The sequence below is a fragment of the Falco biarmicus genome, chromosome 2 (assembly GCF_023638135.1).
Source record: "Falco biarmicus isolate bFalBia1 chromosome 2, bFalBia1.pri, whole genome shotgun sequence".
In the NCBI taxonomy this organism is placed as follows: domain Eukaryota; kingdom Metazoa; phylum Chordata; class Aves; order Falconiformes; family Falconidae; genus Falco; species Falco biarmicus.
In genome coordinates this window covers 92,814,949-92,837,807 of record NC_079289.1, presented here as the reverse complement: position 1 = coordinate 92,837,807, position 22,859 = coordinate 92,814,949, and the positions used below count along the sequence as shown (strand labels likewise).

The following is a 22,859-nucleotide window of genomic DNA, read 5'->3' as shown; positions in this document are numbered from 1 at the left end:
GAGGCGAGCGGAGGGCACCGCCCTTCCCCGCGCCGGGCGGAAGTGGCGTATGCGGAAGTAGCGGGGCGCCCCGGCTTCCGCGTACGGAGCCGCCGGCCCTTCGGCGCTGGGAGTGCCCGCTAACGGCCGAGCGCGGCTCCCGCCGCTCCTGCGCCATGTTACGCGGTCTGGGCAGCTGGTTGGGGCTGGAGCGGGCGGGCGAGGAGAGGCTGCTGCCGCCCGAGGAGAGGAGCAGCTCGGCCGAAGAGGAGGAGGAGGCGGAGGCGGGCGCGGAGCCGGCCGTGCAGGGCTCGGAGCAGGCGGAGCTGCAGGTGGACTCGGAGGCGCTGCTCAGCCAGGCCAAGGGGCTCGGCAGTGAGTGTCCCGCCGGGAGCGCGGAGCGGGGGCGGCCCGGCACCCTCAGCCCCGGGGCAGCCGCAAGTAGCGCAGGGCAGCGACGGGGGAGGGGGGACTGGCTCGGCTAACGCACGTTTGGAGGTCAGAGTAGTTGCTAGTGCTTATCGCTGGCGCTTAAACCGAAGCTGTAGTTGAGCTAAACAGTTACGGGTAAGTTGTAGGATGAGTTAAGCGTGTTTATTCCCAGTTCAACGGACGCAAAAGAAAACCCGCTTTTTATCTAGATGGCAGCAGCTCCGATGTGGCTCGTACAATGATGCAAAATGGGGAACACAAGTTTATGAGGTGACCTAAGACTTTAAAAAAAGAAAAAAAACCAAACCTGACGCGTATCTTTTCAGATGTAAACGATAATTCAGGTTAGGTTAGCTGCTACAAAAGATTATCTCAGTGAAAAGTTTTAAAAGTTAGTGTTTTCTACCCTTTTCTGTTTTCACATGTCTTTGTTTTGCATCTCTTTTAAATCTTGTCTGTTAACTGCAGGCTATGGCATGCATAACTGCTGTGTATTTCACAAGATGGAGATCTTCATACAGATTGCACAGTCTTTTCCCCAGTTCTGAAACAATCCTACACAACTGATAAAGCTGGAGTTTTGGAAGTGACCTAATTCTCTAATTTCATCTTCGTTTCTCTGCAATTCACCGATTCGTTTTAAATAGCAGTTACTGGCAATGAGAAATGTTTGCTCAAGCTGCCAACAATTCTGTGTACTATTAAAGCATATTGCCTCACTGGAAATCAAAAAACATTTTAGAAGAACTTGGGAGTATAAAATATGAACCAACTAAATAGCTGAAAAGTGTTTCTTTCCCTTATCATCTTTTTCAGAATTATTACTAAAGGATCACCATTCCTTTGAGTATTTGTTTGGTTGTCACGGTGGGAGAAGTGATGTGTACATTTAGAGTAAGGTACTTCATGAATTGCTGTGGGGTTTCTGTGATTTTTTTTTTTCATAGGAAGGTAATGGGGTTTGATTTTTGCTGAGCTCCTCTGTAATGAGGCAAGGCTGTAATTTGCTGTAGGTGAAAATTCATTCTGGTTTACTTTAGTGAAATCTTAGATAAGAATTAATCCAAAGTACAGCTCCGTACTAGTTGCTAGTGTTGTTTTTGGTTTTGTTTTATTTTACTGATGCTCTGAAATACTGGACCAATATCATCTGAAAGGTTATTCTGAGATGGTTCTTTACTATGGTTTGCCTTAGGCTATCCAGGCTGCAGCAGTTTATGTGTGTAGTTTCCTCAAATGTATGGTTGTTGTAAATAGATCCTAATCTGGTAGTCACTTTGATTGTTGAGGAGGGAAAAAGGACTTTGAATTTCAGGGGGAGAATAAGTATTGACTGTTACAGATGTAAAGGTCAATCCCATAATTTGCTCTGGAAATGAGAATTTGGTTTAGTGATCCATGGATTCATTGTCTGTGACACCAGAGAAGATAGTGGTGGAAAGGCTTTTTTAATAAGGATTTGGACATCACTGTTTTAACACATGATAACTCTAGAAACATCTGCATGACTAGCAACCAGGGTGGCTGTGTGGAAAGACTTCCCTAGCACGTAAAAAAGATTACTGGTAAAAATGAAGCCTGATATAATGTTATTTTTTGCTCATTATCAAATTATTACAAAGTTCAGGAAAGTTTTTCATTGTGAACTACTAACAGAAGTATTGCTAGATACATATTCTTAATACAGGCATAGATTTGTAAGAGAGGAAAAATTCCTTGGTCATTTGAAAGTGGAAGTGTTGTTTTCCACCACTATTTTTCTAAGGCTAAGTACCACCTCTTACTGAGGTTTTGTAAGTACCTTAGTTTGGAAGAATATTTGCCTGTGATGGGAATGAAAAGCATTTTTCTCTTCAGAGTGGTTACAGGACTGTCCAAAACTACTTTGCTTAACAATACCAAAATGCTGCTGGGCAGCAAATGTTTTGGCACCTTTTGCACTTAAAACAATTGCATATGAGAAAGTTTCTGGGGATACATAAAATGACCAATAAAAGCTGGTAGGGAGGAAACAATCCAGTAGACTACTGCTTCGCCTACTGTCATAAGGGGGACAGTGTATGTGTCTATAGTTAAAGTGTAAAAGATCAGCATTTTTTTATTCAATGTGAAGCATGTGGTGGGTTGTAAAACCTGATAACAAATGAAAGATACTAACAAGTACTTGAAGAAAGTTTCATTGCCACTGTTCTGTGGCTTATACATGGAAGTTACATATAAACTGGCTCGCTTAAGGGCTGGCTAGACCTCTGCATATTTTGGTACTGATTTAGTGATACCATAAAGAGGACGGTCAGTTTTCCAAAAGGTTACATGAGTGTTCCAGTGTAACTCATTCTACCAGTGACTAGCAACTGCGTGTTAAAACACTAACTTTTTTTGGTTTTGCTTGCTAAGGTTATTTCTTACATGTCTAACCCATAAGGAAACTGGAATTTTTGTGAGATGTTGAGAATGAAAGCAGGTTTTTGTTTGTTTGAAACAGAAGTTCTGGGTTTTATTGAAACTCCCTTGTATAAAAGTCAGTTGATTTTTCTGGAATAACTGAAATATTCTTACCATCCCATATGCTTTGCATTCTTTCTAATGCCTCAAATATATCTTTGATAGTTACTATGCAGTTTAGATTCGCCATTACTACTTCTAACCCTAGAATTAAAATGGACTGTTTCAGTTGTGTGGGTCCTATAGGGGTCATCAAGTCCAGCTGCCTGACCACTTCAGGGCTGACCAAAAGTTAAAGCATGTTGTTAACAGACTAATGCCGCATAAACACTTGACAGGCACGGGGCATTGACCACCTCTCTAGGAAGCCTGTGCCAGGGTTTGACCACCCTCTCAATACAGAAACATTTCCTAATGTCCAGTCTAAACCTCCCCTGGGGCAGCTATGAGCCATTCCCACATGTCCTACCACTGGATATCAGGGAGAAGAGGTTGCTTCTCAGCCTCCTTTTCTCCAAACTAGACAAGCCCAAATTCCTTAGCCACTTCTCACAGGACATGCTTTCCAGCCCTTTCACCAGCTTTGTTGTCTTCCTCTGGATGATTTGAGGACCTTTACATAATTCATAAATTGTAGGGCCCAGAATACCCAAGGTGAGGCCGCACCAACACTGAATACATCTGGATAATCACCTCTTTTGACGAGCTAGTTATGCTGTGTTTGATGTACCCCAGGGTGTGGTTTGCTCTCTTGGCTGGCGGGACACACTGCTGACCCATATTGAGCCTTGCTGTTGACCAGCAACCCCAGATCCCTTTCTGTAGGGCTACTGTCCAGTCACTCCTCTCCTAATTTATACTTCTGTCCAGCATTATGCTCTCCCTGGAGCAGAATCTGGCATTTATTCTTGTTAAATTTCATGCCATTGATGATTGCCCAATGCTCCCATCTATGTAGATGCCTCTGCAGTTAATATTATTCTATTTACTATGGCACTTAGCAACATTTTATCGTTGTGTATACTGTAACTGATATTACAGTCATAATACAACTGTTCAAGTGTATTAAAGTGCTTGTGACATCATATCATCTGAGAAATAAACAATCCCAATGTTGTTTTAAGATCCTTTGTCAATAAAGTGATACTTGATATTTCTAAAGGTTTGTGATATACATCTAAGATTGTTCTCCTTAATTAAAAATGAACAGCATGGTGCAACTGCCCATGCTACATGGGTTTTTTTGCCTTGGCCACCTTTCTTCACTTCAGCACTGTTAATATAAAAAAATGCTAGTTAGTCTTTAGAAATACTTGTTACTGCTGGTCTGATACTGAACATATTCATAAAAATAAGCAATTGGGCCACAGTGCTTCTTATGGAGCTAAAAAAACCCACAATGCAAAATAGAACAGGACAAACATCACGAGCAAGCTTCTATCTTAAGACTATTGAAGGATTCTCAAATGTTACTTGCCTGAAATTTTTCACGTGCTTGCACCTTACTTCATGAGGCCTTATTGTGCATGTTGGTTTTCTTAAAAAAAAAAAAAAAGTTCTGTTTTAATACTGTTGCTAAAGTTACTTTCTTGCTTAATGTCTCAAAAATACTTAAATTAGGAAAGACACATTGCTTCAGAAAATTCATTGGAAAGCAATATTTCAAGGACCATTAGGAACGTTTAGTTTAGTAAACAAGGTTTGTGTATAGGTTTGAATTACAGAAAGTTGTGATCAAACATACAGTTTGATCACCATCACTAAAGAATATGAACTAGAAAGAGATAAATAGGATTTTAGGAGTTCTTTTTACGCCAGAAGCTGTGTTAAATGATTTTGAAGACAGCTTTCAAGTAGGTATGCAAATCTCTGAAGAGAAAGGAAAATAGATCTAGTAAGAGAACTGGATGTAAAGAGATCTTTTTTCTCTTCTGATCTGTGAAAGGTTACCTCTTCAATTTTGCCACTGCTGCCACAAAAAAGATATCGGAATCCGTTGCCGAAACAGCACAGACGATAAAGAAATCCGTAGAAGAAGGAAAAATTGACAGTATCATTGATAAGGTATTTTATTTCTAGATACTTCATCTGAAAGATCTGTTTGCTTACTGTTGTTGCAGTGTGGCAAATCTGGCATATAACATTTCTTTAAGCTGGATTTAGGAATTGCATATTTCAAGAGAAGGTATCTCCTGTCACGATAAATGATGTGACTGAAATGTTTATTCATGGTAGACACGCCAAAAAATGGTCACTCTGCTTTAGTCAGTACTGCACCTGTCTTCTGTTCCTTCATGATGTAGATACATGGGAGAAAAGCCAGAAGAGAGTATGAAGAGTGCTGGCGTAGGAGTAAAGGCTGGAAAGATTACTAGAGACGGGCAGTTGGGGGATGCTGGGAGATGTGCGGGTTGAGTTTTTCCCCCAGTTTATTTAGGTGGAAAGAGGAATGCTATAGTTTGCATCTTACATGCATCTCTAAAGCAAGATTCAGGATTAGGTCAGCTTTGTAGATATTATGTACTAAGACCCTGAAAGCTATACAGGTACGGTTTCATAAGAGCAGGTGAGTTAATGGAACTGCATACTACTGTGCTGCTCTTTCCCTCACCCTGACCCTGCCTCTTGTCCTCCCTGTTGCTGGCTGCCAGCTCCAGTTGAATAACTTCTGGAACAAGTGTTATTCCGGTGTTTTAAGTCACGAACTTGGCAGAAAATAAAAATTAAAAAAAAAAAAAGGGCAGCAATAAGTGCTATGTAGTGTTCTGTGTCTGTTGGCAAGCATAGCTTGGAAGGGGAAGGGAAAGGGAACTGGCCAAAACCAACCCAGCTGTAGTGGGCCTGTGCATCCAGGAGCATCAGCCATGGGAGATGCAGCCAGACCCCTCTTCCTGCTTCTGTCTCTCAGACACCTTCAGGGGAGCTAGTGTTGCCTTTTTTTGTTCGTTTTAATACAATGAGATTCAATTTCTTGATATACTTAAATGTTCATGTTGTCTGCCAAATTAATCGTCAAATGGCACTTCCAAGTTTTTGTTATGATCAAATTTTCTCTCCAGATTTCATTAACTTTTTAGTGACAACTATCTATATATAATAGCAGAGTTGCATCTCCTACAGTATATTAAAGCCTAATATAATTTTGATCCACATCAAAAAGCAAAAATCAAGAAAGAAGGTTATTTGGTATATTAAAGCTTTTTTCTTACACCATATGACTGACTTTATACCATAAATACTGAAATTCATATAACTTACAACCAGGAGGAACCACAATGATCTATTTGTATAACAGGCACTACAGTAGTTCTCTCACTGATGTTCATCTTAAACTGAAAAAGTGGCTTGTTGACGGAAAAATAATGATCAGGAATTTATTAGGATTTAGCTTGAAGACTTGAATGCTTTTTGTTAACTTGTTAAGCCATAGACCTCACTGCTGTAACTGGTTTAAGTATTCATTTCTAGCTTCATGGGGTTTTGCCTCTGCTTTCGACTGCAGAACATTTGCCATTGTTACTTCTAGATTATGGCATGCCAACTTCCGAGGCAGTTCTCAATTTGTCAATTCTAAATTCAATACAGGATCTTTCTGAACATAATTTTTGATGAAATTTTGTCAACAAAATAAATGGCAAAATTATTTCAGCTAAGTAGACATTCTGAATCATGCTTAAAAATTTGACAAATCCAGTTTACTGCAATGGATATATTTCTTGGGCTACTCTTGAAACATATTGTACAGCCAAGGGTATCTTTAAGCATTCAATGCTGTAAGAAGTGTTTAAATAAGTCTATAAACAGTCAGTGTTGTCTGTATTTGATATGGTAAGGTGATAAGTGTATATGCATGGTAAGCTGATGATCAAATTATCAGCTAGGATTTTCCTTTTTTCTTTTTTTTTGGTCCCCTGAACTTGATAAAACTATAAATATAATTTTGAAAGTGTACACAATAGTTTAAACTTTTAAGGCAAAATCAAATGCTTCAGTAAAGGAAAAATGTGTGATTTACATTAAATGTCTTTAATTAACTTACAGAAAGGGCCACCAGGGATATAAGAATATGATTCCACAGTGTATTTGAAAGCATCTTCTGAGTGAACATGAAACAGTAAGAGTGAATTTTTGTTTATTGTGGTTCCCTAATTTTTATTTTAGACAATTATCGGAGATTTTCAGAAGGAACAGAAAAAATTTGTCCAAGAGCAGCAAACAAAAAAATCAGGTAATGTATGCTCTTTTTTTTGACAGTGCATACACTGCATAAGCTGAAACTTCCGGGAACCTGGAAACTGAGCTGTATCTAAACCTAATCTTTCAATAGTCTGTTTAATGAAACACATTATGGAAAAAATTAACATGTATTGTGGAACAGGAAGATGGTATTTTTAAGTGAGGTTAGTGTTACATTATCTAGTTGGTTTAGATTTGTTTTTTTTAACCAAATTCAGCTTTATGAAATTAACTCAAAGGTCACAGTGCTAGCAAAGCTGATCTCTTGTTGTCGTTTTGAATCTTAAGTCTGTATATATATTGGAAACAGGCATGCTGATTTTTTCTGAGCTTTAGCAATTGTCACATTTTTGTAATGAAATGAAAAATGTGGGTTAGTGTTTGCACTATGGTATTTAATTCGTTGCTGTAGGAGTTGCTCTACTTACATTAGAGGCATAATTGCTCTTTTGCTTTCCCATAAATCATTTGCTTTGTAATTATCTCTGATATAACTTTGAGTTCTCCACCCATGTGCTATTGACATCAGTGGATCTGTTTAGGACTTGAAAATAATCACTTGGTTTTTTTATGTTGCCTTTCATGATTGGCTTTTATTTCTTTTAATGTGTTGCCTGAATGCAATAATTTCTGACAGTGAATAATGAGTGGCTCTATTGTTAATCTTGAAAATTAGCTGGTTTTAAATGGATCATGATGAAATTTTTCGTACTCTCTGCAGTTAGTATGTTAGTCTGGTTTCTTCTTGCAAGACTGCTGATGTGATCGCATTGTCTGTATTTCTGTCTTTATTTCTCTGTTAGTAAACTTTGGCATCTGTTAGTATATTTGTACGAGTTTCATGAAAATAGGTAGCTAGATTGAAGAAAGAAGTAACAGATGGCCCATTAGCATCAGATGTGAATCCATGTTGGTGAAAGATCCTGCTGATGTCAGGTGGATAGGCAAATAAGCATTGTTTGTTAGAGTGCACAAGAATTATTTGTTAACTGTTACAGACGCAGCATAATGTCTCTGTAGGCTGAATTTGCATTGGTGGTGAAGAGATTAATAGATTTCTATACATCAGCAATATTTCATTTTCCTCTATGTACAGCCTATGGAACTATTTTGGAAGTATTTGTAAATATATAAATCGGCTGAACTTAAGTATGCTTATTCAGTGTATAATGTCTTGTAATTTATAATAAATTTATAACTTATTTTTCTCCTCATTAAAGAATTAGTGCCTTCAGGGTGTTAGAAAATTAACACATTAGTAAATTATTTTGAAAACTTAATTTAGACAAAGTTTACATGTTTAAAGTGAATCTAGAATTTTCTATTTGCAGGCAGCTTAACCAGTTATACAGCATTACTTCAGTAACTAAACTAAGAGGCATGACATTTTGACTGGTGCAAAGAAAAAACTGCAAAGAAATCCCCACACGTTTAGTTTTACAATAACAGAGATCAGCAACTTTTTTTTTTTTGTTAAAACCTCTGATAAACAAACATCCACTCCTAGAGTTTCTCTCTTATGCCATGAGCTTAGTTTAGGGAAAAGGAACAATAGGTTTACTGATGTAAGTCTGCTTATTTCTATGACATTATATGATACTTTATGTAAGGTGTTCATTGTTGGGGTTTTTTATAAAAAAAACCTAATATGCATGCAATTATTTTCCTCCTTTCAATAACAGAATTAGCAGTGCCTCCCTGGGTAGACAGCAATGAAGAAGAGACAATTCAGCAACAAATACTGGCCTTATCAGCAGTAAGCATTTAGTTTCTTGTAGATTTGAATTTTTTCTGTTGGAGATGTTAAAATTTCCTTTTTTTCCCCCAAAGTAAGTTTGGCTGGCATTATTATATATTTTCAATATACTTTTTTAGTGTGCCTGTCACTGCACTGATCCTGTGCAAAAGTAGCTCTTCCATTATCAACTTGAGCCAAAATAGATCCCCAATACTTTTTATAAAGGCTTTACAGCTTTGTGGTATGATAGAGATATGTGGGAGGTGGAATTGTCTTGCTGGTCTTGTGTGTGAAATAAGATATCTTTTTTCCATAAATGTGTTCTTCAAAGGATAAACGAAATTTTCTGCGGGATCCTCCAGCAGGTGTGCAGTTTAATTTTGACTTTGATCAAATGTACCCTGTTGCAATGGTGATGTTACAAGAAGATGAACTTCTTAATAGGATGAGGTTTGATCTTGTTCCCAAACAGTAAGTAATTTCTGCAGGTAACTTATGTATCATTGTACTTTCAATATATCTGTAAATATTTGTAAATCACTCCTTTTTCTTTCTCATCCGTCAATTCCTTTATATACTCCTCTGTATGTATTTTTTACCTGCTAATTTCGAGTGCATGAAATGTGGCATGTGCATTGCAGTTTAGCAGTTGGAAGAGAGAACAGCAGTAGATGTTAGACATTCAGAACTAGTAAGGACCCGTTGACTTAAGTATGGGAAAGGCCTTACATTTTTCCATGTCCAGCATGCTAAATTACTTGAAAATCTTTTTCCCAAACAAAGGTAAATGCAGCAACAAAAATGTTCAGAGTTGTTGGTGTAACTGACACCTCAAAAAGGTTATTGGAGATGGTCAGAGCCCACCACTTCCCCCACCCCCTGGAGAAACGGTAAAAGAATGCATCATGAAACAGCAATGATGCAAGCAAGAAAAACTGATTTTGGACAGGCAATGGGAAAAGCTCTTGTGTTGTGACTGCCTTCCTTCTAGTGGACCTAATTAAAAGGTCCATAAGGTCTTTGTCCCAGCAGTTATGGCCTGTTCCAGCATGGCTTCTTGATCCCAGCTTTATTCCAGTGCTATTCTCCTTTGTTGTCCAGTCCCCAGACTCTGCTCCTAAAGCTTAAGATTCTCATTAAGTAGGAGGTCCCAAATTAGTCCTCCTTTTCTACGCATGGAAACAAGAAAGAAAACATCTTTCTTGGTGATTTTTTTCTCTCTCAAATTTCCTCCTTTTATTAATGTTCCCAGCTCCTCATTTTATTTACCCTCTTTCATGCTGTTCTTTGCTGCTGTCAGTCCTAAAGCTTTGTGTGTATTCTACATCTTCATCAGATCTGTCTCTGATGCTCTGTCTTCAGCCTTTGGTCACGCTGTCCTTGCCTGTTGTACCACATTGCTTAATAGGGTTGGGGTTTTTTCCTGTTCCTGGTCTCAGTAGTCACTGTTTTGCCTGAAGGGGCAAGAAGGTAACTTCACTCTCTTACTTTGTTCCTTCCATCTTGACCTATACACCCTCCTTCTCATGGGTCTTGCCATTTCTGGCTTCTGTTACCTCTGGGTTAAAGTTGGGTCTTTTCTTGTGTGCTGGGGAATTACCAGGGGGAAATGCTACCTAAGAAATGGAATAGTCTCCCGCTTATAAAAGCTGGTTGTTTCCAAAATGGCAGTTTATAGTTACTAAAGGTCTTGTAGACATGCTGAAAGGTGTGTGCGGATAGTGAAACAGTTCTGCTGTAATCTGCCTATAGATCAAAGATGTTCCATTTCCACCTTGAGGTCTAGGGAAGATGTAGATGAATGTAGTTTGACAATGATAGACTGTTGGGTTTAGAGAGGAAGTGAACAGGGTTATTTGGCTTGTTTGGTTTGTTTACGTGATTTGGCAAGAGAGATGGAACAGCATAATACTTTTCCAAGTTACGTATTGCTGCATGCTGTCAAGCTTTTTCTAAAGTCACAATATTATTATTATTATATATTCAGGTCTATTATAACTGTCTTGTAATAGATCAAGAACTTCTACAATGATGGATTTTTTTAAACTGTCGCAAATTTCTTTTTAAGTTTTTATGTAAATGGCAGCTATGTCTACTCCTTCCCTCTGCATATTTAATTTCACTTCATTGCTAGATGGTAAAAGGAACCATATTTCCAAATGTAGTAATCAAAATCTGTTCTCTCTAGCATAAAAGAGGAGGTGTTCTGGAGAAATTATTTCTACAGGGTGTCCCTAATTAAACAGTCTGCACAGCTCACCGCACTTGCAGCTCAACAGCAAGCAGTAGGAAAAGAAGAGAACAAAGGCAGAGAAGAGGATAGTCAACTGAAAGGTACGGAAAGGATTTGTTTTAGCACAGCTCATGAAGTTAGTGTCATACATACTGACTGTATACATCAGATTACATCAAATTTTCATCCTGGATTTCCTATTAAATCAGGGCTTCTCTCACCACACTTGGTGTTTGACCAGGTTGGGGAAGAGGAGGCTCCTAGTGTTTTTAAGCCATTTTCCAATTCCTGCCAACTTTGTCAGAAGAGTGGAGATCTCAAGAGATGATATTTTTTACTTGGGTTTATAACAACTCAAGATCCCTGGTTGCCTCTGGTGTGCTTTTTTGACTTGTCAGAAAGAAGTAGGAGGTACCTTTCGTTAACCTGATAAGACAACAGGTACTAGCCAGCCCACCCAGCTGGCATATGGTTTGCTCTTGCTTTTGCTTAGGCCTCAGACCAAACGGAAGTCGGTGAGTGATATGGGGGTAGAATTACTGTAGTGGTGGAGGCACACACACATGCAGGACATGGAAAGGCCCTTGATGTGTTATAGAAATGGAGGAAGATGGGGACCAGGAGACTACTTGGGATTCAACTTTGAGATGGAAAAACTGCTTCAATGTAGGTACCTTCAGTTGTATTTATCAGTTTATATAGATGGTTCTTGCTGACCCTCTTAGCAATCATGAGTGTCTTTATCTGCATGGAAACAAATTCTGCAAGCAGGAATTTATGCAGCTTAGAGTATAAAGCAGTTACTGGCAAAGACACAGAAGATAACTAGTAGCTCATTAAATCTTAGTTTAAGCTAGGTACACTCACCAACCCCTGGTAAGACACCTGAAGAATCTTGGCAGGCTGGGTACACATTAGACAGAAGGAGAAAGCTTTTGCTGCACCTGGGAACAGATTCTCATACCCCCAGCACCAATAAGTTGTCATCATCTATGAAATCCATTAATGCTCATGTCCTGTTGACACTGCTGGCCTGACTGACAACCAACTGATCACTGCCAAGCTAGCTGCTTTTTCCACCCTTCAAATATAATATCTTTCCATACTGGTATTTTTCCTCTTGAGTCCTTGCACTGCTAGTGATCCCATCTTTCTAATCCTACCTCAGTTTCTACTTTCACCTTTCTTATCTTTTTACAGACTTTCTCACAAGTCTCTTGCGCAATTTGGTAACTTTCTGCACAGTCTAAGCTAAAGTTACTCAGCTGGACCTTGGCTTGTTGAACACAGGCAGCTGATCCTTGGGGTGAAGGGGAAGTTACAAAGGGAATTAGAGAGCCAGGCTTGCATGTTGCATAGAAGTTACCTTTTCACAAGGACTGTAGTAGTTTTGTGGGTATTTTTTTTTTTGCATGTGCCTTTGCTGTCAGTTTGTCTCATACAGAGCACACGTGTGTTAGCGTGGGCAAGGTCCCCATCTAGAATGAGCAAAGTAGTTTTCTCTGAGTTAAAAACCCAAGGAATGCTGACAGGACAGGTCACTACAGAATGTACTGCAGAACAAGAGGCACCAATTCTGATATCTTTTATCCAGGACAGTTGTCTGCTGTCCCAATGGGCTATATAAAAGTCAAACGCTGCAGCATGTCCTCGTGTTGAAGAGCATGATGTCAATCATAGAAACACTACTCATGCTATTTCAGGCTTTGTAAACTTAAAAAAAATTTAAAAATCAAGGCCTCATTTGAGGATATGATGTGGAGCACAGAGGAGATCTAGGCCAAATCTATGCAAAATGACCACAGGCCACATGTACTCCAGAGGATGCTAGCCTCTGAGGAGAGTAACTACTGCCAGCACACACCTGTGGACTCTAGGGAGCGAGGTTCCCTCCCTGGGAAGAATGACAATGACAGTATGGAAATAGTCCCATGTGTTTACTGTAAGGATGTAATTCTTTTGCTCATAGTGTAAAATATGTGGAGGTTAAAAATGACAGTTTTGAGAACTACATGATAGAGCATCTTTCTACTGTATTTGTAGTTTTGTAAGCATGTTCTTTTCTCTCCATAGAAACAGAAAAGCAATAAAGAATGTTGATTATATGAGGAAACTGATTGGTTCTGTGGAAACTGAGACTTAATTGGGTTTTTTCTTATATGAAAAAGCTACTCTTAAATGCCCTGCACTAACTGTTTCATCATAACAGAAAGCTTTTATCTGTACCTTTCAGTATAGACTGTATTTAGTCTCATTTCCCACTTACCTGTTCATGTCATATCACTTCTACACTCCCACCATATTCAGCTCCCATTTTTGTCATTTTCTGTGAGCAGGTTGTTTACTGTTACCCTGTGCAGGTGCCATCAACTCAGGAACACACGAGATTTTCATAATTTCATAAACTTTTGCACCTAACTGGCATCTAAATGGCATTTATCTCATTTTATTTATTTATTTATTGTTGTGATTTTTTTAATCATTCTTGGATTTCTGGATTATTATTTTTTTTAATTACACCAACTGATAGGATTTTATTATAGACTACTACAAGCAGGGACTGTCTTCTCTGGTTTTCTGTAGTGGCTCACAATAGAACTTTGAGTATTGGATCCTTTCATTTGCTACTGCATTTAGTCCTTTGTATAGAGGAAAAGGTTGCATTTGGAAAGATTAAAAATATACATTTTGCCAAAAGATATTTTCTTCACTGTTGTTTATAAGCATAATTTCTGAGAAGTCTGTTTACAATCAGTATGCTTCCCCTTTCCACTGAACTTTTTATTTGATTTCTGTTTCTGCACTTCATTGCTTCAGTAAACCAATTTCAGAAAAAAAAGAAAGCTGCTGCTGTTGTGGCTGACTGGCTAGTCAAATAGAAGTTACTCTATCATTAATTACAGTGCTGAAGGTTTCCTTTATGCAAGCTAAACATGTAGTTAAATAGGCAGTCTTAAACTGTAAGTTCCTAGAGCAACCTCCTTTTTTTTTTTTTTTTTCCCTAACAGTAGAGTACTCACATTTTCGAAACTGTGGCTGTTTGAATTGAAGTGTCTCAATGCTACAGGTGGCAGCTGACCCTTTTTAACACCAAACCTATTATCTTTGAGTCATCCAAACCCTTGAAAATTGCAGAAGAGAAACTTGCTGTGTAATACCCAAAGAGTTATTCTAGTAGAATTACCATTCTGACTGAAAACAAAACATGTTTTAATTTAATAAACAAAAACAAAACAAAAAAGCAGCATTCTCTTTAGATGTGTTATGGATCTCAGACAATTCAGAAGACCAGTATAGGTTATGCAGGTAGATTTACTTCCTAATGACTGTGTATTTTGTAACAGCAAAGATACATTTACCTAACTGTAGACAATACAGTTTTTGTTTGATTTGAAAATGGCATAGATTGGGAAGCTTTGGATCGTCTGTGTTATTTTTTATTTAAATAACCTTTTTGAAGGTTGGATTCCCTAATTGGAAGTGAAAACAGGAAGTAATTGCCTGTTGGTTACTCTTCATAATGTCCAGAGTTTCTTCTTAAAGCTGACTATCTATAAAACAGAATTAATTACCTTCCATTTTTATCTCTCTGTCTCCTCCTTTTCTGTTTCAGAATGTTAGTGTGTTTGATGTTGTGTTAAAGGGAATGGAGTAATTTAGCAGAAAATACGCCCACCCCCCACCTTCCAGCTGTCCTCACCAATGTGGGAGGTTGTGTGCAGCTAGCTTTAAATTGTAGGTGATGTCCAATTTACCACTATCAGTCCAGTCGCATTTAATATGTATATTAAACTACCACAGGTCTGGATACACCGATGGCAGTCGGCACTGCCAGGCCAGCCATGCTAATGAGCTAGCATGGCCACACTCTAGGGCAGGGGTCCTCAAACTGTTTAACCAGGGGGCCGGCGCGCGGATGCAGTGGCAGGCCGTCATCTGCGGCTGCTTGGTTTCCCCCCCCAACCCCCGGTGGGGGGGTCTGTAAATACCGGGGGCCGGATTGAGGACCCTGGGGGGCCGTATCCTGCCCGCGGGCCGTAGTTTGAGGACCCCTGCTCTAGGGTTTGGTCGCATTCAATGAGAAACTGCGGTGACCAGCTGCTTAACGGTGCAGTTTTATTTGTGCAACAGATATACAGGTTCTTGGATTGCAGGTGATGGTGACTGTTTGCAAAAAGGCACATGCAAAGAAAATGTTATAAAGTGTAAAACCTGTGGAAAAGTTAAAAGCAATATAGCCTGGCTACAAATATTAAAAAGTAACTCTCTAGAGAGATTTCTAAGTCTCCCGAAGAAGTATTTAGTTTAAGTCTCACCCAAGGTGTCCGGGGCGGGGGAAGAAAGGCTCAGCCCGTCAGCTGGTCCCAGGAGTCTGTCTCGGTGGTGTCTTCCCCACTTGTCGCCTCATTCATTCACTTTTTATACTTCTCTTTACTCCCAGGTGGAGCTTGAGTGACTCTAATCATACATTCCTTTATTATGATTGGTGTAAAGTTCTCTCGCTTTCATTTAAAGATACAGTTAATTTTAAATTCACTACGCATGCTCCCCAAGCGGGGGATCCGCTCTTTTCGGGGGGGCCATTTGAGTAGGAGGTCACGATCTCCCACTACCACAATTATTTTACCCTGGCATCCTTGAGCTTTATCTCTTCAGCAGTTTGTTTTCTTTTAGCAGTTAGCATGTCCTTGCCCGAAGGCTTTGAAGCGCTGAGCGGGCCTAGTTCCCAACCTCCTCTCACAGATAATGAGGCTCTTGCTTGGTCTTCGCCACAGTTGTTGACCCAGCAACAGGCATCTTCTCGTATATCTTCCATTTAGCAGCTGCTATGCAGCTTATCAGCTGTGTGGTGCCATCAAGTTCCCATTCCTGCAGGGAGCACAACAGAGCCTGGCCGTGGGGTCTCCACTCCACCCTCCACTGCTCCTCCAGGATAGCGGGTTGTGTGGCTTAGGGAGCTGTGGTGATGCAGATTCTGTGCATGCCAACCGTCCTGAAGGTGATAGCTGTGTTTTACCCTGAAAAGCTTTCTGTAATACTACGCTTCTGTTAGGACCCAATTTTTCTCTTAATTACCCACCCCCCCACCCCCCCCACCCCACCCCCAAGGTGATTTTCCCACAGATGTGAAAGGAAAAAAGGAACAAATGGAAAACATTCCATGTTAGAGTGTAGAGATTGTATAAGATCTATAACAAAACGCCAAATTCTAGTCCTCTTCAAGGTATTAGTAGCTATTTACTTGGGAATTAAGTTACCTCGGGGGCAGAGAGCACACTAGCAGTAGAGGAGATGATGCCAGGCTAGATCCAGAACAGTGCTTATGGCATGCTGGTCACCTCAGACTGGTGCACGGCCCAGTGCAGAGCTGCAATGCTGCTTCTGCATGACAGCAGCAGATGGAGCTTGAGGCACCTCTGTTGCGTGGTGCTTTGGGCGCTCAGTGCTGAGCAGCAAAGAGTCAGTGCTATGTTCTACAGCCTTCCAGAGCAGGGAGGGAGTGCTGGAGCCTCTGGCTGTGGTGCTGGGTGTAGTAACAGATCCTCTGAAGATCGGGAAGGGGAAGGAAGAGAGATGGGACAGAGCAGTAAGCATTGAGTAGATAAGCTGTATAAGCAGTGACAGCTACCCGTTAGGGAATTCTTTTAATTGGAACTGATCTTAATTTTAAAAAATTAAACCTGAAAAAATTCCCCTTCCAGAAATTGCTGAGTAAGCAGGAGAGGTCCACCTGGGCGTACTGCAGTAAGCAGAGCTGCAAGCTCAGAGCTGCTTTGCATGTTTGAACAAATAGAACTGCTAAGCAAGCACTCCGTCACTACCACAACATGCCCTGTATATTAATTGTTCTTGCAGCCACCTGGCTTTTCATTGTGACTCTTCAACCCTGCTAGCTGGACGAGGAAGAAAGCTGAGCTATTCCTTTACCTGCCAAGGAAAAGATCTGTCCTTGCTTGTAAACAATTGTCTTCCTAGCACCATGCTACTAAATACAGAATGCACAGTGATTTTTCTTCAGAAGTTGAGAACAGCTTCTAGGGTTTTATGTTATTCAGTGACTTCCTTTGCCTGTGTGAAAGAAGCTGCGAAACACTTCTTGGGTGTGTTTAGGGGGTGTGTGTACAGGTGTAGTCTGATATACCAAAGAGGTAACTAGTGGCAATGTCAGTAGTAGTTGGGTACAACCAGGGAAATCTGGAACTTCTGTGATAGGTAGTAACTAGATTTCATGACCCAAGTCTACACTTCTGTAACCTTAAAGATCTTGTGACATGCTGCAATCTGTAAGTGTTTTATAGAAGACGTTCTTTCAGATATCAAGCTGTTCCTATTTACATAGTTCTTTGGATCGTTTTGAGGGGCAGAGGTGTTCTTGTGATTTAACTTTGGAGTCATAATGAGGAAATTATTTGCTAGATTTACCTTACTTAAGAATAGAAAATTGTTTCTCTTCTGTTTTGTTGTTGCAAATGCTTTACTGTGGCTGAATTGAGCCTTTAACTACCAGACTCCTTAAAATATAATACTTCCTTCTACATGTAATAGCTATGCAGATTGAGACCTTTATGTATTTAAATGTAACCTAACTCTTTTTTCCTTCTTGATAGAAACAGTACGGCCAAAAACACCACCTGTTACAATAAAGCCTCAAATAAAATCTCAAGAGGTAAAAACGCTGTTATATTTTATCTGGTATTTAGTATGTGAAACTTTTACTTACAGAGGTAGTTGTGTATCCTTTTGCATTGTGCTATGAAACCATAATAATATAATAACTGACAGTCCTAACCTGCTGCTCTACTGCTGTGATATTAATTTTCAGTGCATACACTTTAAACTCATTTTCAGTAGAAGAAACAGTAGTTTATCTGAAGAATGCTTTCAGTAGTATCCTGCACATTATCAGAAAACGTTTTTACTCTGAGGAGTGACATTTCCAAAATGTTTGGAGTAGAAGGTTTGCATTGTATTTAGATACGAGGGTTACCCTCATAAAAAAATATTCATGTGCCATGTTCTGTCCAACTCTTCAGCAATTGACAGGATTAAGTATAGGAACTCTAAATGATGCATTGCAATAGCAACGTTATTTTATTGCAACGGCAAGAAGAATTCTCCTTGATACTGTAAAAACCTGTAACTTAGACACGTGATGACCCTTGTTCGTTTCTGGATTGTGAAATCAGTGCCAGAGAACACTCTTGGCAGACGCAGAGCTGTGCATTTATTTGCCAGTAGCAGTGGAGCAAAGCTAGAAGGACTTCCAAAGAACAGTCCTCTTTTAATCTCATTTGTGTGTAGAAAACTGTTACTGAATTGCGGTCAAAATTTAATATTAGTCTCAGGTACTGTTCTAAACTACTTAGGAGTTTATTATTGTTTCTGAAGATTACAAAAACAGAATTAAAGTTTTTAAGAGAACACAAAAAGGAGCCTAGGATGAAAAGCAGGTCATTTTTCAGCACAACTATCTTAACAATTTTGTCTGTAGAAAAATTGTCTTAAAGAAAAATAACCCATAAAGAAAAGTAATTGTCAGAGTAATGCATTTGGTTTGGGGTTTTGCTGACTATTTAAAAGGCAGGCAGTCACATGAGTGGAAGTGGTGGCATTTTTTTCCCCCTTTTTGGATATGCTTATACAAAACTGTCTTACTGCAGGATGAGGAAGAGATTTCCACAAGTCCAGGTGTATCAGAATTTGTGAGTGATGCTTTTGATGCCTGTAATCTGAATCAGGAAGACCTAAGGAAAGAAATGGAACAACTGGTGCTAGACAAAAAGAAAGAAGAGACTTCAGTAGCAGAAGGTAAAGCTATTATTACTGTGTCTTAAATACTGCAATTCTAAGATAGGTTGATTGAAAAAAAAAATTAATTCAATTTAGGAAAGTAGATTTGTGATTGTTTTACAAAGTGTATGAAGTGACCTGCAATGAAATGCTGCAGAAGTTAATGATAATTCTCATCACAGTAAAACACATCTTGTACACGATGGTAGCTATGAGGAGTTTAAATCCAAAGAACCTAACAGTTTTTAGGTGGCTCTCACTCTCTTATGAAACTGACAGTGGAGTATTTTTTTCTACCTCCTCCTTTCCCTGCCTTCTCTTTCATAGTTCTTTATGTGTACAAATTTTTCTTTGTTTAATTGAAAAGTACATTATTTGAAAGTCAGGCTACATTTTCTTTTTGTGACACCAGCTAGAAAGGCAGTATTCGCATCAGACTCTGAGCTTCCAAATGCCTCTGCTGTAAAAAGTTTACATGCATTTGAACAGTTAAAATTTAACAAATAGCTTTGAGGATGATGAGAAGAATTAAAGTGGGGCTTACACTTAAAATAATTCAAAAGAACTAATACCAGTGTAAAAAGCATAAAAACAATCTGTGATGATGTGACTCTGGCTATACACAATGAACAATTTACTGTGAAGCCACTTGTATATGCAGGTGCTTCTCATAATTTATTTTACAATGTGTTTTGCATGTTGCTGAATCCTTGTTTTCTGAAATTGTTATTGTTTTTCCAATACATAGCCAAACTTGAGGAATTCTAATATATAATATCAGTTCTTTGCATCTAGCTTTTTGATAGAAGTGTTTCAGTAAGTCATTAACGTGTAATTTGTTCAGAAAAATCTCAGCTGGCCTTAGTGACTTGGACTATGGAATTACATCTTCATATCCAGGCTGAAGTGCTAACCAACATGTAACACATCAAACACCCATCTCCTCCCACATACTCTTGCATATGATAGGTAGAGCTAATTAAAACAGAGATTAACACAGGAATGCCTTCTGACTAATTCTTTGCCCTGAAGCATGAAATATGATTGCCTTTAACACTGATTAAATGAGCTTGCCTAGATAGAAATGTCAGTGAGGAGAATACCTGCTGCTTTTTTTAAATTATCCATGGTATTTGGTCTTGATATCTCCCCACCCACCCCAGTATAACCAACAAACTTATGAACTTCATATTTTTCCAGAAATCTAAAAGTAAAAAGGGAGATTCAGTTGATTGTAGATGGAAAGACTGCAGGAAATGAGCTTGCAAAGTGATACTTGTTACAACTAAGCTGCATATTTGCTTTTTATATTGTAGTACACACATAAGATTATAGTCATATATTAATTCCTATCTGTGGTCAACAAGAATATGAATTCTGATCCTGAAGTTTCTTTAGTGTTTAAGGAGAATCGTCCATAAAGTTTTGGGGATATAAGAGAGATTCTGTGCAAATTCATCTAGTTTTATAACAATACGCAACATTCTACATTACTAAGTTTGTTCCTACACACTATCATTTATCTTTTGTAGAAGAAACTGCTGATTGGGAAAAGGAATTACAACAAGAGCTTCAAGAGTATGAGGTGGTGACAGAGTCAGAAAAACGTGATGAAAACTGGGATAAAGAAATAGAAGAAATGCTGCAGGAAGAAAATTAAGCATTTTCAAAATCACTATAACCCTGAGTTTTTTCTGAGGACTGACATGGATTTCTGCTTTCATATTTTGCTTACAAAAGATCTTCAAAAGACATTAAAAAAATCTAAAATCATTATAATTCCATATCGGGATACAACCAGTATTTCTGTTCTTTATATGAGCAGTTTCTGAACTTATACATTCTTCAAAAGAAGAAAAAAAAAAAAAAGACAGACACTGCAGTTTATATATCATAATTAAAAGTGATAACATTATTATATGAAGCAGCAGTTTAGTTTGAGGCTTTTTTGGATGGTCAAGAAGCTCTACAAAGAGATTCTAAATCTAAAATCTCAGTTTGTATTGTCTACAACTTTGGGATGTAAAAATGGATGTTGTAAGTAACTTAGTCCTTGAAAATAACTCATCACATTTGCACTCTGATCCCTGTATAATCTGTAAATGTGTACTATTAAGGTACTTGTAGCTAGTATCTTTCATGTGTATTTAATTTCCTTAATGTATGTAGCCAAAGAATTTTTAGAAACCCCTATTGAATAACTGATAATTTGTTAAAAAAATAGTAAATCAGACTTCAAAAGAATTACTGATTAATTATTGATCAGATATGATTAACTGACAAACATTAAAACATTTAAATAAGAACAGTTATTAACTGTTTGAATTAAAGTGTTGGTTTTGTTAAATCATCAAGATGCTGCCTTTCCGTTTAATTTTGCTGAGTAAGAGTAAATTAAAAGTTTCTCTTTCCTTTAAGTGCTGAAACATTTATGTAAAATCTTTGACTAGTTTGGTTATCTTTATTAAATACTGTAGATATGTATAAAACTGGCTCATTTATTTGGCAGGAGGGCAGAGTGAGGGGCAAACATATTTCAGACTTACACAGATTTCTGAAATATACTTTGTCATTGTGCTTAAGACATGGAATTTAAATAAAAGTTTTCTTTAAATTTTTTTTTTATTCTTATGCATCTGGATGTTTCCTGTAGTTCTAGCATTAAGTCAGTATCCTTATGTATATAAATGAAAATTTGATGTTCTGTTTGTCATCTATTTCATAAACTTCTGTGACAAAACACATGAAATTCCAAATACGAAGGAAAACTGGTAAAATGAAGTAGGTAGGAGCCATTAAGCACAATTGTATTATAGGCATGTTACATACAGTAAGATCTGTCTTAATGACATAATTTTGCAGAAGACTTTTGTAAGGAGACTGAAAAGATTATAGCTGTAATTACTGAGTCAGTGTTCATCCTGTAGGAACTGAAAAGAAGTAAGTAGTTTTAACTGCTGTTACTGTAAGAAAGGACTATTTAAAATTGTCTCTACTAGGAACTTGGACAGAAAACCCTCCTGTATTTCTCATAATGGAAAATTAATTGTTTTAAACCTGCATAAATTTGGCTTCTCAAATTAGTTTATTACCATACATTTTTCTCAACTACAAATCTTCTTAAGCACGATTTGTATTGTTACAGTGTTTTTCACTATTAGTTAACAGATGGAAGATAAGTCGTGGTTAAATGAGGTACTTTAGGAGCTTTTTGTATCTGGGATTAATTAAAGGCCACAAAAGTTAAATCTGTTACGCTCATAAAAATCAGACTATTGAAAACTTAATGTTTACTCTTGACAAATACAATTGCTCACAGATTTAATCTGGAGATACTAGGATCTGTCTACTGTAAAGTTTGACACGACACCTTCTAAACAGACAGGTGGTTCTATTCTGATAGTAGCAAATCTTCCCTGGGTGACTAAGAGCTCAAAATCACTGTTAAATGTCCACTTTCTTAAAATCCAGCCTGATCATTCCTCATGTTTTCAGATACATGAGGGCTAATTTGCATGGGCTTTGCACATCAGGCCTCATGTTTCTTTTCATGTAAGTGTAGTCTGAATAATGGTTATAGATACTAAACTCCATCTCATAAAAAACTGCTCCTACATATAAAACCTTAGTTTTCCAAGTCTCATGAAAAGCAAGTATGTAAAAAAAAAAAACAACCCACAACCCATTATCTAAATTTGCATTTAAAAAGGCAGTGATCTAGCAAGCTGAATCTGATTTGGAGCTCTGGTATTTAAAGTCTCTTATAAAAAATCATGCTAATATTTTCAAATCTGCATAGCTGGTTTTAACCTGGAAAACTGAAATAAGTTTTCTGTAATCCTGCAGTTTTCAGGACTGGCCCATGCTTTTCGTTTAGGTTAGTGCTACAAGTGCCCAGCAGTTTTTATTGTGTGTGCTAAGGTCTGCGTTCCACTTGCCACCCGAGGTGAGGTAGACCTCTTCGCATTCATGGTGAATTTTCTAGACCTTTGTAGCCCAAATGTG

The 22,859-nt window shown here is 38.4% G+C and overlaps 1 protein-coding gene across 1 annotated transcript; it reads left to right on the top strand.

Moving 5' to 3' along the window:
• The first annotated feature begins 44 nt into the window (after positions 1 to 44).
• Positions 45 to 21,473, top strand: SYAP1 (synapse associated protein 1). Its single transcript, XM_056327096.1, has 9 exons — positions 45 to 354; positions 4,802 to 4,920; positions 7,018 to 7,084; positions 8,775 to 8,848; positions 9,162 to 9,301; positions 11,019 to 11,164; positions 17,672 to 17,730; positions 18,725 to 18,872; positions 20,387 to 21,473. The coding sequence occupies exons 1-9, from the start codon at positions 156 to 158 to the stop codon at positions 20,512 to 20,514; spliced, it is 1,080 nt and encodes a 359-aa protein (XP_056183071.1). The 5' UTR covers positions 45 to 155; the 3' UTR covers positions 20,515 to 21,473.
• The last annotated feature ends 1,386 nt before the right edge of the window (positions 21,474 to 22,859 follow it).